This window comes from Vanellus vanellus (genome assembly GCF_965231255.1).
Source record: "Vanellus vanellus genome assembly, chromosome: 2".
Lineage (NCBI taxonomy): Eukaryota > Metazoa > Chordata > Aves > Charadriiformes > Charadriidae > Vanellus > Vanellus vanellus.
The window spans coordinates 164535114-164551036 of NC_138906.1; the positions used below are offsets into that span (position 1 = coordinate 164535114).

Consider the following 15923-nt stretch of genomic DNA (forward strand, 5'->3'; position numbering starts at 1 on the left):
GAGTTTGTTAGACTAGAAGGTCAGTGCTCCAAGACATGGAGAGCCAGAATCAGTTGCCCAGTAAAGTCCAAGTATTGTCACAGATCAGTTTTTCAGGGCCACCCATTTGTTGCCCCCACACAATCCTTCCCCATAAGCCATGATGGTGCCTCCCTGACCCTCTCTAAACCTCATTTTTCAGTAGCTTTAATCTTCTCCTAATTTTCATACTTAATCCTATACACTTCCCTCCTCCTCTACTCCATGTCCACCAAGGATCTGAAATGTCCTTTCCTTTAGCTGTGCAGCTGGTAGATTTCTGTCAAACTGGAATCATTGCTGCTCTGAAAAGAAGTGCCTATTTCCACTGCTTCTGCTACACAGAGCGAGATGCTACATGGCTGCTCTGTACGGAAAAAACTTACTTTTCTTGTTCTGGGCTGTTACACATGCGGAGTTAAACCTAATCTCTAGCTGTGAAGTCAGAAACTAAGGCAGCTTCCGGTGTCAGCATATTCTACAATTTCCAGGCAGGCATATTTGCTTGCTACTTCCATTTTAAGACCCTGAACAGCCTAGCAAGCTCTTAAGACATACTCAGCATCACAAAAACATCCTACCAAATAGAGGGAGAAGAGGTTTCTAGCTTCTCTTCATTGATCCAAAATCTTGAATGCTTTTAGATTGGTGTGGAATTTGAAGTCTGAGAGTGCGTAAATAAAATCCTTCAAATAAATCATTTGATTGAACCGTGATCTTAAGCATGGAGGAAAACGCCTGCAGCTATGTGTCAGCTGCTCCAAGAGCTGTGCGAGAAGCACTACAGCTTTGCATTTCACTGTAGACAGGGTCAGTAGTGGTTTGCAATTCACATACTTTGAGTGAAGCAGCTGCCCACGTCCACTCCACCCCCTCTCTTCATACTGTCACAGCCATTCTCCTCCAGCTGGGACCTCAAAAGCAGGTTTACCAGAGCCCGTAGTCCTTCTGTAGGCTCCTGCTCTGTTTGCTTTCTCTCCCAGTGACCCAAATTAATCTGTTTGAATTTGTGTCTTCTCTTGTCCTACCATCTCAGCCCAGGCATCTGCAGGACTGAGTCTGCAGCAAAGCTCTTTTGGCAGCAAAAAGCCACAACATGCTTGGCACAGGCAATAGCTTTGGGTTGAAGAAGGGAGAAAGTCCCTGTGCTATTGCTGGGAACACCATACTTGTGTAATGGTAAAGCTTGCTAAGCACATTTCATTTTAGACATTACTCCTTCCAGGTAGGCTTGTTGCAACATTGCCTTCCATATGCAGGAGAGGTTCAGGTGCCATTACAACTATGGAAAGTATCTCTCATACTCTCAAATATTATCTTCTGGTGTTTACTTACCATCTAGCTGCTTGGCTAACTCCTCTTGGATGAGCCTTCTCAAGGTGTCTAGAGATGGGGTTTCCCCCTAGAAAGTAATAATCGCAGTAATAACAAGACATCATAATCACAGCCTGGGGATGTGTAAATTAAACCCTCCATGAAGGGTTTAGTGGGTTGCATTTCATCACCCAGAGCATATACAGGGCAGCAGGGACTGTCTGAAAGGAGAATGTGACAGGACTCAAAACATCCACAATTCCCAACCTGCTGGCAAGCCATGGGCTCAACAGTGTAAGCAGGGAGCCTGCTCAGACGGCATAGTTGGGATACTGTTCCTGTCTCCTTCCCAAGGAAAATCTCCCTCCTAAATACTCAGAGGAGAAGTAGTAGGAAACAAATCAGGAGACATCCTCTGCCCTACTAAATCATAGTCAGCAGTCTACCTCCTTTTTCAGCATTGCAAATTCCCTTGCATCTCTCCTACGAGGACAGGCTGAGAGAGTTGGGGCTGTTCAACCTGGAGAAGAGAAGGCTCTGGGGAGACCTTATAGCCCCTTCCAGTACCTAAAGGGGGCCTACAGGAAAGATGGGGAGGGACTCTTTATCAAGGAGTGTAGTGATAAGATGAGGGTTTGAAAGAGGGGAGATTTAGATTAGATATTAGGAGAAATTCTTTACTCTGAGGGTGATGAGACACTGGAACATGTTGCCCAGAGAAGGCGTGGATGTCCCTGGAAGTGTTCAAGACCAGGCTGGATGGGGCTTTGAGCAACCTGGGCTGGTGGGAGGTGTCCCTGCCCATGGCAGGGGGGTCAGAACTAGATGATCTTTAAGGCCCCTTCCAACTCCAACCATTCTATGATTCCATAAGAGAAGCATACTTGTCTCCGGGATAATTAAGGTGGGTATCTAGACTTGCTATAAACACTCATACTGGATGTATCACCTACCAACAAGTCCTACTTGGGGAACAGAAGCCAGTTTATGCATATGATACCCATTCTCCCAAAAGAGTACAAGGTTCTGCCTGATTTCAGGCTGTTGAAGGGAGTCGGGGTGTGGTTGCCTGGCCTTGGTCCCCCGCCCAGCCTCCAAAAGACAGTATCTTTCATCCCCTCTCTCAACTCTTTTGTGCGACATTGCTGTTGAACAGCTGTAATACCTGTCAAAACTCAAACCTATGTGAACAACAACTCTGGGTGCTGCAACTGAAAAAACAATGAAGGCATTTTTGGTAGGCGGAAGGAGAGATTTTATGTTGTGGCTTTCCAAGAAAACAAAAAAAAAGTGCTTTTAGGGTAAACCAGACTCTTGTCTTTGCATAAACTCTATAAGTATAGCTATATTAAAAAAAAAAAAAAAAAAAAAAGCATTTTCAACCAGGAAGATAAACTGTTTTCCTTCATAAATCATAAAGTGAGATGTTTCACTTGAAATACACACATCATTTTTTGGCTAAAATTATTATTTGAATTTCTGCCAGTTTTGAAAATGCTTCTGGTCAACCTAAAGACTGCATTCTTTTGTGTATGACCTATTTGCGTGAAGGTGTTGCTTTTCCCTCACACCTATCCTGCAAAGACACAAGGATGCAGTCTGTATCCTCTATGTTTATAAAAACCTTGTGAGGTATTCTGAATCAGAAGTTACTCTTCATTAAGAAATGCAGATTTTATTAAATAGCTAAGAGGCATTTAAATTTTATCTAACAACATTGCTGGTAAGTACAGAGTTGGCCTATTTGCTGCCTTCTTCCTAACCAAATTTTGCATGAGAAAAAGATGTGTTTGTCGGTGACAAAAGAAACAATATTGTCATTAAGTAGTAAACGTTTGTGATGGCTGTTAGTGGACATCCCAGCAAGTAAACATGACTGTGGAACGTACTTTGAAGGCTTACAAATTATCTTTTCAAGTTTTAACCATATTAGTTGCATTAAGTCTCCATAATCATTACTGGATTTCATCAAATCTGTATGTTATTGAGACACACAAAAGAATGCTTTGTCTAAAATTTACCCAGCTTTTACATCAGAGATTATTTCACTGTTTATTCCCCTCTGAGGTACTCTCAAATTCATCCTCAGGATGGGCATAGCAGCTTCACTAGTGTTGGTAGTTTTTCTCATTCTTCTATATACATTACCCTCAGGCACTCTCAGTAGCAAGATTGTTTCCCGTTAAAAAAAAAAAAAAAAAAAAGAAAAGAGAATATTAAACAAAAATAGGATTTCATGAATTCCGATGAGCTGACTCCGGGATTTCCAGGAATAGAGCAGTGACCTTTCCACGGCTCAGCATTTTGTCTCTCATAACAACCAGCAGCAGTGGAAGGCGTAAGACCTCCGAATGAAATGCTATGCATTAACACCCTAATAGAAAGAAGCTTTTTCAGACTCCAGACCCATGGCCATAGCCATATGACCTGATTTAGGCTTTTAGGGGTATAAGGTGTCAGGGACTGGCTGCCCTGGCTATAGGTCTGGATTGTTCAGCTCTCCTGAAGTTCAGTCCAACACCCCTACGTCACTTCCCTGAGATGTGCTCTGGCTCTCCTTTTTCTTTATCAAGGGACAGGAGATAAAAACGCTGCCTCCCCATTATAATACACACTTCCTCTGGTTTCTATCAGCCTTACTGTTGTCTTAGGTACTTTTCTGATCACACACTGTGTCAGCAAAGTTATGGTACAAAGCCCTTCTCTGGCAATCTTACCCTTGGTCCTGGAAATCCTGGCTGTCCTGGAGGACCGGGAGGTCCAACTTGCCCGGTGTCTCCTGGGGGTCCATGGGGACCCATCAGTCCTGGATGGCCTTTATGACCAGGTATCCCAGGATCACCTGGAGGGCCCTTTTCTCCTTGAGGACCTTTTTCGCCTTTGATGCCAGGCTCTCCCTAAGCAAAAAAAAGCCGACATTACCACCATGAAACAACAGGCAAACTTCTGATTTCTGAGCACAGCGAAACGCAAACGGCTGAGCTGGCAAAGTTACTGAGTACAACATCTGGTGCATTACAAATGATCCACAAATTATTACTGACGGAGAATGATTAAAGAGAGGGCTGGGAGGGTGGGGAGTACAGCAGATCTCTACAGGCCACTTTTCACTCTTGAATGACCCTTCCCTCAGCCCCTAACTCAAAACAGCTTGCTTTATTTCAAGGTAGCGAAATAATTGACAATATTCTCCAACCTACCCTCTCTCCTTTGGAGCCAATTTCACCTGGTTTCCCTGGTGCACCCTGCAAAAATATATGGGTGAGCATGAAAGAGCTATCCATAATAACAGTAAATCATCAAGTGCACACCTTTGCAAGCATGATTCTTGTGACCTAGGGAAAATTTATTTCCTTGTCAGTCCCACAGATTCCTGAGAGCTCCCTGTTTGCTCACAAATATCAACAATTCAAGAAAAAAATCAATTTGTTGCAACCCAGGTAGCATCCTTGATGTTTTTTTGTTGTTTGTTTTTTTTTTTTTTTTTCCCAAGACACCAGCCCTACTTTGAATAAACTGGGAATTTAACTTACCTCTTTTCCCGGAGGACCTTTCTCTCCTGGTTCTCCCTGAGAGATACAGAGAGTGAATTTAGAACACTGCAAGGAGTTGGAAGAAAGACCCTACGTGATAACCACGACTCTTGTTTTCTGTTTAGAGCACAAGTTTTCTGCTACACAGCAGCGTGTTTGGATGATTTATCCTTATCCTACTGCTATAGGTCATTCCTGGAAAGACACATCCTACTATTTAGAAAGTATTTTTTAGTAAAGCTGCATACCGTGTAAATGTTTGGAAATAAATGGAAGTCATTTCTACTGAGCCAGCTGAGATCAGAACAGATGTTTCATTGAAAGTGTGTTCCTAATTTCAGTACATTTTATTCCTTTTTCTTACAAACGTTTCACAAAGCTTTGTACACTTTACTTGATGTATCTTAGCTTAATCTTTGCCAGTGTTATTGCCATAACAGGCGATAATGTAAGGAATGGAAAATTATGTAAGTAGAGGTACCATCTTGTATTACACCAGCTGAGATAATGGATACAGAACCAGCAATAAAGCAAGTCTGAGCCTGAAAGCTTGCCTGTATTTCAGAACTATATCAAATAACCTCAATTTAAACAAGCACCATATTAGGATTTTTTTTTTCTATACTCTGCATTTATAGTGTGATAATTAGGCAATGCAATCTTTGCATTTTAGCATTTCAGTGAAAAAAACGTCACTGCAGTCCTGAAGTGCACCGATAAAGCAAAGCAAACATTTAACTAGATGTTGTTAAAATTCTGCCCGCTTTCCCATATGGAAAGATTCATCTTTATAGTCCATTTACAATCTGCACACATGATGATATCTCTAATGTATGCATGCAGGTGGCGTTTTTCCCATAACCTGGAAACACCTATAACAACTTTTACAGTGCTAGCATACATCCACGTATGCATGAGCAATGTAACTAATGACAGATGTGTGATCACATCAGCTCCAAATTAGGCAGCATCAGACTCACTCAAGTATTCCTTAGGGCCACTTCAGTTTTAAGTGGCCGCCACGTTTGCTGCTTTAGATTAATTTTCCGGAGAAATATTTCTTTCTCCTCTTTTCATCACGAAACTCCCTTTCCAATCATTAAAAAAAAAAAAAAAAAAAAAAAGAAGAAAAAAACAATCATCCTGTGGACAATTCAGCTCTGCTAGATTCACATGAAAACTTTTTAAATCTCATTTTAAATCACAACAGAGCTAGAAAGAAAAATATTTTCCTAACATTTACCTTCTCCATCCTTCCAGTGGAATGTAACGTATTTTACTTGTCTTGGAAGGGCTAAAGATACTGGATTTCAAGGCTGTGATATTTTCACACGTATAGGTATTATTTTAGATCACTTTGGGAGATATGTGAATGCTTTAATTACATTGTACCTCTGTCGTTGGTAACAAAGGAATTTTCCTTGTAACAGCAAATATCAGAAATACCTGTATTATTATCAGCACTTAGAATTTCCCTATTTAGCTCTTCTGGGGTTCATGCAGAGATATAGTCTGAGTAACTTAAATACCCCATACCCATATTAAGAGGACTATTGAACCAGCCCGATTAACGCACACATTATCAGGGAAGACCAACAGGTACCAGCTCAGTAAATGAGATTAAGGATATTCGTCCATAAGAAAAATGTTATTTTTGCAGTCTGGTTTCCTTTAGAAATAAAGAGTTTGGTTTCTTGATCTGTCAGATCTCCTGCCTACGTTTTTTACCCAATGAAAGATGACCTTCATCAATCCAACATTTAAAAGCAGGCAATAAGCAGGTATAACCCATCCCCAGACATACTTACAGGTGGTCCTCGGGGTCCTACGAAGCCAGGGAGTCCTGGGCTGCCGTTTTCTCCTTTATTTCCTTTAGGACCCTTAGGACAGAAATGAAACAGACACTAGCAGCCCTTTCTCCATCATCTCTTTTTCCAGAGCATGCATTTACAGATACATTGGAACTGGGAAATTTCACTGCCGCAGCAGGACTCCCAAAACTGACAAGGAAAGGAAGAACAAAGTCACTTAGAAAAGCAGTTGCAAACACCATGCTTGCATTATTGATAAGTTATGTGGGGTCCCCGTGAGAAGATGAAAAGGAAGTGACAATTATGGAAGTGACAGGAGGTATGTTCAGTGGCTCTTCCGGCGCTGCATGGTTTATAAGGGGCTGCTGCAGAGTGGAAACGCTGTGATGTGCGACGACAGGGAAACAGTGCAGATGGTCATACTGCTCAAATATGAGAATACAATCAACAGACAGCTACTGAGTTGTTCTTTCTCCTTTATTTCCAGGTTCAATTTAAAAAGGTCTGCGCTTTACTTACCTCTTGTGATATTCTGCCAAACTATCCCTTTTTCTTACAGATCAGGGCAGCTTAAATGGCAGTTTATGATACAGAGCCATTTCGTGTACACTTCTGATTTATTTTTTTTTTACTCTTCTTTTCAACTTTTCTTTCACAACTTTGTCCCCTACCTTCTAATTCAGAACGTATCCCTTTTTCTTCTTAGAGTAAACCTTGTCTTTATTTTAAGCCCATCTTGTGTAAAGTGAGCACCTACGAACCTGACAGGCACAAAAAGCATGGCTTTTGGGTAATCCACCAGCCCTGGAGATTTCTGGGGCTGGGCTGTGTTGCCGTGTGCAGGATTAAGCATGAGCACCATGAAGTGGGGTGGGCACTGGCACATAGCAGAGGCACAAGGAGAAGGCTCCTGGCAGGTTTTAACTCGTGATTACAAGTCAGCAATGGTGAAGGTGGAAAAGAAACCCTTATTGCCACGATAACCTTTCTCGCTTCTCTTTTTTTCCAAATAGAAATATCATGTCTTGACTCGTCACACTACATTGTGACGGAAATTAGTGCATTTCCAGACAAGCTGGGAACAAATGGGCTTGTGTGCAGCATGTGGAAATACTTCCCATAATAACCTTTATGAAAGGGAGAGAATTCATTTTAATGACAGTGAAGGGTACTGATGAGATGACTGTCTGTTCTGCTGACCAACACTGTCTCATTGTTTCCTCTTCCTCATCCATCTGACTTTATCCTTTTTCAAACTCTTGTGTTATTTTTGGTCTGTAAATCCTTTGGAGCAGAGACTGCTGTAGTTCTGTGTTTGTGCAGGAAGCTGCCTGGTGAGTCCCTGGGTCACTGGCTGACTGTCTAGGTAATGTGATAGCATGATGATGATTAAAAAATAACCCTCATTTGGCACTCCCAGGGCATCCCAAAGACACAGTGTCCTGGTGAAGCCTCGGAGAGCCAAAAAGCAGTAACAGGAATTGGGAACAGGGGTGATGAGAAGAAGAAATGAAGGTTGAAAAGGCAACAGAGGGGATCCGTGGGGTAAGAAGCGATGGCAGTTGTCCCAGGAAGGTAAGAAGAAGTTGTGTCAAGGAGGAAAAAGCCGTGGCACTAATTCATGGCTGCAGAAAGGCTGCGAGACTGCACCACCCCTGTAACCTGTGAGTTATCACCTCCCCATGCAGAAAGGTGTTGCTTGCTTCTCTGCGACCGCTTAGGAGGAGACATCCCTGTAGCAAAGCACTACGTGCTCAGGGCATGCACAAGTCTGTGGCGAGGCTGAGGTTGCTTTATGGCATTGCAAGGGCCACGAAGGAAGAGTGAAGCCCTGCTGCAATTTCTCAGACTCCTCCTGCTATGCCTTTGTTTCTGTCTGAATCTACCAGCCCAGCAAGCTGTAAAGTCTAGGTGGACAAACAGAGGGAAAAGCCCTGCATTTCAATAGACGTTACCGGACACATTTGCATGGATTTGCTGAATCCTGAAAACAGTTTTCAGCAGCAGAACAGGGAAATAAAATCCTCCTTACTGTCCTCCTTACAGCATTTCATCACCATGCTGTTCTTCCACGCAGGATGGCCTCAGGGGGTTTTCATGCTGCTGCGTGATCTTGGTTTACTGCCCACTGTCTGCTCCCTCCCCAAGTGCTTGGGGAGGATTTTTCTGCTGCTGCTACTCCTCCATGGCAGCCTGCCAACTCCCCGAGGCCCTCTCCCCTTCCTTGTGACAGCTCTCTGCTGGCTGCACAATCTCTGCTTGGCAAAATTAAATCTACTGGTGAAGATGAGCTATGCCAATCTTTTATTCCATACCGGGTAATCAATCATTTCTTTTTTTTTCTGTGAACACTTAACTTTTGCTGGGAAAAATGATGACCCAGCTAGCAGCTCGATTCCCGGAATGTAGCCAAATCTTCTCAGATGCCGTGGCCAGCCAGTGATTTTCAGACCACCGATCTTCAGACACGGCAACTTCAGGAATGGTAAGCAGCTACACATAATCCGCTCCATCTATACTTCATCAGTCACCTCTCCTTGACATAACTGCTTGCTGCATGAGTTTCCTTTTGTGGTACTTACTGGGTTACCTGCTGGGCCAGGGTCTCCTGCAGATCCAGGCAATCCATTCTTGCCCTATGTCGAAAAGAAAAAGTAACATATATCACAGTTAAAAATATCCACTACACCAGCAGGAACCCCTTTAGCTTTGTCCAACCTCCTCTTTTGGCAGACTACAGAGTAAGGATCTTTTATTTTCAATTGACCCTACAATTTCTGCATCTCTGGTTGTACGGCTGACCCCATCTCAGGACAAAAATTGAGGGATGTGGAGCCAAATCCAGTATTCTGAAGAGATCCTAACCAGCATTCCTTCTCCTCCTCCATTTCTTCACCCTTATCCCTATCATACACAGCATCCTCCTGTATGGATGGAGCCACCTACTACAGCATCTCCAGGTTACTAGTCTTTAGGCAAGCCGCTTTAATACATGTTTGAAGCACCTCTTGGCAACTCACTGAACAATGTTAAAGTGCTCTGCACAGATATCTCCAGATCCCCCCCTCACCTTCCTGATTTAGAAACTTCCTCTCTCCAGCGACTGAGGTAAGTCCTGCAAATTACTGCCTACCATCCTCTTCTCAGGGCTATCATCTGAATCAGAGCACAAAGGCCAGGCATCAACTTTTTAATCAACTCAGGCTTCCCCTTTTCTGGGGAACGGAAAGAAACATTTGTTCTAAAGCCTTGAGGCATTTGATACTTGCTTGACACCAAAGAACTCAAAATGAGCCAAATCACCCTTTAGAAGGACCTATTTGTCACCATTCCTTGTCAAAGTATCTGACCTGCCCATCTATATTGACTAAAGTTTGGAGCGTTTAAAAGCTACACCCTGCACCTCTCTCCTCCGAACTCACCATGCAGAGGCTTTTTTCCCTGCAGTGAAGTTGACCATAAAGACCAGCCCTTTTAATGGCAATATTCAAAATCATGCCTCACACTCCTTATTAGAGAAGAAAAAAAGCAGAGGAAGAACAAGAGAAGCTGTTATTTTGCCCTCCAACCTACAAAACCCCAAGTATCTCTTCTCCAAAGAAGAACATGGCCTGGAGTTATGATAATTTCTGTCTCCTCAAATCTTTTTATTCATTGCTAGCATTATGCAGGGGCACGACACGTTAGTGAGTGATGCCAGCAGTGCAGGAATAATGAGAAAAATTACAAGGTAGACACTGGAGCTCTCCATATGTTCCTGGCATCTAATTTAAACCTTTACCCTCCCAGTTCCGAGGGACCTGCCGCTCCAGCTCCTGGCATTGCTTGCTGAATCAGCATTTTGCCCTGATTATGGAACATGTTGTAGAATCTGTTTCACTAGCAGGTCTTCCAAGAAAGAAAAGAAATTGCTCATTGCAACATATTAAAGATGTGCCCAGGTTCAGCAACAGAGACCTGCATTCAATTTTGGAAAGGGTTGATTTTTAAGAGAGAATTGAAAAAGCCATGAATTTAATAAAAGTAATTTCTCAACAATCCCAATGACACTTTCTGAAATGTCAACTAAATTGCCATTTCTCTACTGAAGTTGTAATAAAACTCTACAGGTGTTCCATTAAGCAAAACTTCTTTTAAAATTATGCTTTTTTTTTTTTTTTTTTTCAGAAGAAATTACAGAGATCATGACAAGAATGAATGGTATCACAACTGGACCCCACATATCTCAAACTGGGCACCTGCAAATAGTGTTTACCTTTGAAAACAAAGGCAATGTGACAAGTGAGTGAGATGCCAGAGGCAGGACTGGAATACAAGCCCTTCTAACACTGCAGTCCTGTCAGAATCCATTAAACTTTTCTTCTCACCAGGTCAGCAACCATCACTCCATTGCACTATTGTAAGGATTCATCAGTTTCTGGCAATATCATTCTGATTTGTCTTTCTCAAAGTATGCAAAGTGTTTTAATCAAACATCACTTGAGTCTTGCTTAAGACGCTTCTTCCAAACCAGAGTTCTGGACTGCAGAACATTCCCACTATACACAATGTACCTCCAGAAGTGGTTTGTCAGGAGAGAAAACTCACCGGCTGCCCTCTGAGTCCTCGAGGGCCCTGTGGTCCTATGGGACCTGTTTCACCCTGAAATTAAGAAAAGTATTCCAGTGAGAGGGAAAGATCTGACATGATGGCAAGCAAACAGGCATTTAAAAACGTTCCTACTAAATTAGGCTGTTTATGCATTAGAGGGAAACAGCATTGAAGAAAAGTGTCACTACCCGATTTCAGTTATGCATGAGGAAGACCAACCTTTTGAATTTTAAACTTCTATCACTAAATGCAGTCTGATTACAGGCAGAAACCATTATTATCAGGATATCTTAAAGCTGGATTTCTCAGGGACAGAGATTCTCCAGTGTTTCTCAAAACTTGACTGCTTTGTTCTCTTGAGGGAGGCGTAAGACCTACTTCTATCTTCTCTGAGGGGTTCCCCTAGGTCTACCTTCCATTTTACTTTGTAGGGTACCATTTACAGCACAACAGTTTTCCAGTGACACAGGGGGGTGCAAATGAGAAACCACTTCCCCAAGTCCCACGGCAATGGCACATCAGCCGCTTGGTACATCGCTCAGCAGCTGCTGCAGGAACCCACGTCGGTTGCGCTCTCCCAGGACTTTGTTATGTGACTGCATTTGACACTAATAATGCCAGAGGATCTGTTTTGTACCATCTCTCTTTCCTCTCAGCAGCAGCGTCTTATTCCATAGGTATTTCATAGATTTCCGAGGAGCTACGTGTGCGGTAAGGTACAGCTTTTGCAGAGGAAGCGTGACAGAACCTGGTCCAGTGGGACTTGCGGAATAAAGCGCTGCTCGGAGAGGGGTGGCAGAAAACAGGTCCATGGCTACGCAGCACAGCCTGGGATTTGAACAATGCAGCTTTCTCTGCTTTTCTGAAGACATAGCTGACATTTAAGTGCCAGCAGTTGAGCAGTTACAAAAGGTCTCAAATTCTTTGTTACCCTAATGATCTTTGCACAAATCATTCCCCGTGCACTGCTGCATTAAGTCACCCTTTATTGCAGTTTCTGCAGTTGTTTGAGGTCAGGGTCGCTGTGAATTAAAGTCTTCATTTGTCAGACAGAAAGAGATTAGTTTCTGCTCAAAATGGTACACTTACATCCTTCCCCGGTGGCCCCTCACGCCCAGCAGGACCTGTCGCACCCGGCTCCCCCTGCAATTCAGCAAAATGAACGAGATATCAGCTCAAGGTCAAAGACAGACCAGTAACACCACTATGAGTGGTAGAAGGTTTCTGTAATATTGGACTGAGCTCAGTGAAAACTTTTTTAAAGCCAACAAGAGCCTCGTACATTGCAAGTGACACACAGCTTACAAAAATAACTCAGAAGCATCTTCTATAAGTGGTGCACAAGGCAGTGTGCTGCTTTCCAGCAGAATATTTGCTACTGCCAGTGCAGTCACTGAAAACCACCAACTTATTCACGATACAAAAACTACCGTAATTAGGAAGCTAAGCTCCTGCAAGCAGAGAATTTTATTTCCCTGTAAAAATCCAGAATTAGGCAAAAGGACATTCAGTATTGTATTCCACTCTCTACACCCAGGAGCTTTTTGTACTGCATTGCTCAGAACTGAGAGGAGACCAACTCTTCACGCAGGCCCTGAGTTTCAGGTTTTACGATCCAGAGGCAATTAAGCCAAAGGGCTGGAGACATATCTACTCTCATTTCTATAAGTTTTGTCCCTCGACTTACTTTGTGCTTCTCAGGCATTTTTGGAGGAGAGCTGATACTTGTCCAACAAGTACACTAGGTTTCCTCACCTTATACGTCAGCGTTTGTACCAAGGGGATGTGGTATGGAGGTGTCCTTGAAACTTTCTGACAAAGGGAGCATCAGAGGACTCAGCTCTACCAGCTGCCTCACCTTACTTGGAAGCAGAACTTCAGCAGACAGCTGCTGTGATTTGTATGCTATGGGTGTCACCCATGTGTTGGTTGAAAACAATCATGTTCAACACAGACCTGTCATCATTTTTACCTATTGCCTGAGAAAGGTCAAGTTCAATTCACACAATCTTTCTCCAAAGTATAATCAAGCATGTGGTACACGTTACTTACCCGGGGACCTGGAGGACCTGTATCTCCTCTCTGTCCTTTGAAACCCTACAAAAGAGAATTAAATCAATAATTATCCATTGCTCCGATGGATGAAACACTCAGAAAATTCTAGCTTGAATGTATACTTAATAACCTTCTAAATTTTGCCTGAGATTACTGAGGACTGGTCAGCATGGAGATGCCGTGTCCCAGGGAGAGGTTAAGAAGGGCCACATCACTGCAAGAAAGAGCTTTCCATGCCTCCTCAGGCTGCAAGACCAGGACTGTACTGTGTGTATTCCTGGTGTGACCAGCTAATTTTTTAATCTTAAATTTCATTGTCCCCATCCTTTCAGAGGACAAGTAACAGCACAAGGACTACAGCTGTGACCATACCTTCTAGTAGAAGGAGTGTCATGAGATTCTGTGCTTTAACTTCTAGGTAAGGGACCTTCTCTAAGTCTGAAGGATTTAGAAATGCCTGTGTTCAATTTTTGTTGGTTATTCATATAGTCACAATGCCATGACTATTATCAGCCAGTCTAGTTATATCTTTGGTTATATGTGTGCATCAGTAAGGGACCTCATCTGCCCAACAGAAGCTTCCCAACTACAGTACAGAAGAGTGACTGAATTGAACCCTTCAGAGTAGCACCTACCGGTAAGCCTCTGGCACCCTCCTGGCCTGGGAGCCCTGGTTCTCCAGGCTTTCCCTATGGGAAACAATCATGTTCACATTAGTGAGAGTCTTGGGTCCAACTCTCTGCTGTTGAAAATTCTTCCCACTCTTCTCCCTTAGATGTAACAGCTCTGAGAACTCTGATTGCCCAGGGTTTCTCAAGCAAGGTTGGAGTCTAAGCATGCAAGGCAGACAGTAGTGACAGACATTCCCATACATATCTCTACCTGCAGTGTCATAGAATCATAGAATAGAATCATAGAATTGTCTAGGTTCTAAGGGACCTTTAAGATCATCAAGTCCAACCATCAACCTAACAATGCCAAGCCCACCACTAAACCATGTCCCTAAGCATCCTGTCTACCTTTCTTTTAAATACCTCCAGGGATGGCGATTCCACCACTTCCTTGGGCAGCCTGTTCCAATGTTTGATAATGCTTTCTGTGAAGACGTTTTTCCTAATATTCATCCTAAAGCTCCCCCGGCACAACTTGAGGCCATTTCGTCTTATCCTATCACTTGTTGCTTGGGAGAAGAGACTGACCCCCACCTCGCTACAACCTCCTTTCAGGTAGTTGTAGAGAGGATAAGGTCTCCCCTCAGCCGCCTTTTCTAAATGCAGCCTTAGAGGTGCAAAGGCAGTTTACATCTTTGGACTGGTGAACCTTTACAGTGTTTTAATGTCAGAGGGGTAATACCAATAACTGCACCAGCACCTAGTCAGCACATACAAAATCATCATCTGCTTGTAGAAACCAGGTGTTTTGATGGAAATACACAACTGTCTGCAGCTGCTGTGACAAGCGCTGCTCCACATACCAGTTGTCCTAATGACTGGGGAACTGGCTTTTCACAGAACCCGTTTTCTTCACAGTCCCATTTGACAAGTCACAGAAAGAGGCTGGCAATGTCAGATACTGGAAGCACATTCTTCACATAACAAGCACAGTGCAAGGAGTAACATTCACTGCCCGATTCATTAAGATTCCCTTTTGGCTGACAATTTCATGGCTCAGCTTCTTTTGCTCAACAAATGCAAGTATGGACTAAGTAGACAGAATCAAATGTAAAACCTCTATTCCTGGACAACAGAACTGTCACAGAGCAATCCAGAAAAGGCTTCTTTGAAGACACCTCCTCTAAACTTTTTATGCCCCATAACCTTTTACCTAAAACATAGATCACTAGGTTTAATGTCACAAGACAACCTTCTTTCTCTGCAATATTTACAGCAGCTGTAAAAGTGGAATCACTATGTTTTAGTGCATTTATGGTAGCTGTAAAAGTAAAAGAACACAGTTTCTTTTCAAGATTGCTAGTGTGCGACTCTTATAAATTGCTCAAGACAATATAGTCCTTCTGGTGTTAAAAAAAAGGCATGCAAACAGGCTCCCTGCACGCCCCCACCCCCCCACCCCCCAAGGAGCTCATAGACAGGCAGCTCCAAAAGCAATAACTGGATGCAGGCTCTGATTGCCTGAGAGAAACAGTTTTAAATTACATTACCGGTTCCCCAAGAGATCCTGGCTTGCCATCTTTGCCGTCATTCCCAGCAATGCCCTGTAAATGAAATGCAAAACAGGGTATAAGGATGGAGTCGACAGGAAAAATTGGTGTGTTTTTTGTCAGTGTGAGTTTCACAGTGCCAACTCTGCTTCATCATGGCATACTTAAGTTTGCATAACCCTCCGAAAACTACCCTATTTCTATAGCTCAACCATAAACCTCTCCTTGCCACACCGCTGTAACAGCGTAAGCTGTTTCCCATTCCAATATGGCAAGTGTGAGGGGTCTCCTTTCAACGACCACTCCAACAATCTTAAAACAGGATTATAAAAACAGCTGTTATAAATCATTATAATGCCATTATCTTCATTCAGCTAGTCCTCTCTACACTAGAAATAGCTCTGGCTCTATCCCTACGACAGATTAAAAAAACCCAAAATG

At 43.0% G+C, this 15923-nt stretch overlaps 1 protein-coding gene across 1 annotated transcript in view; it reads right to left on the reverse strand.

The window, feature by feature from the left end:
* COL22A1 (collagen type XXII alpha 1 chain) overlaps nt 1-15923 on the reverse strand; it is a gene marked incomplete at both ends in the record, with an annotated part of 229891 nt that overhangs the window by 1746 nt on the left and 212222 nt on the right. The window contains 11 exons of the mRNA XM_082499258.1: nt 1354-1420; nt 4050-4229; nt 4533-4577; nt 4866-4901; nt 6674-6745; nt 9259-9312; nt 11264-11317; nt 12356-12409; nt 13319-13363; nt 13957-14010; nt 15483-15536. Coding sequence (XP_082355384.1) covers nt 1354-1420; nt 4050-4229; nt 4533-4577; nt 4866-4901; nt 6674-6745; nt 9259-9312; nt 11264-11317; nt 12356-12409; nt 13319-13363; nt 13957-14010; nt 15483-15536 — 715 coding nt within the window. The remainder of the gene's footprint in view (nt 1-1353; nt 1421-4049; nt 4230-4532; nt 4578-4865; nt 4902-6673; nt 6746-9258; nt 9313-11263; nt 11318-12355; nt 12410-13318; nt 13364-13956; nt 14011-15482; nt 15537-15923) is intronic.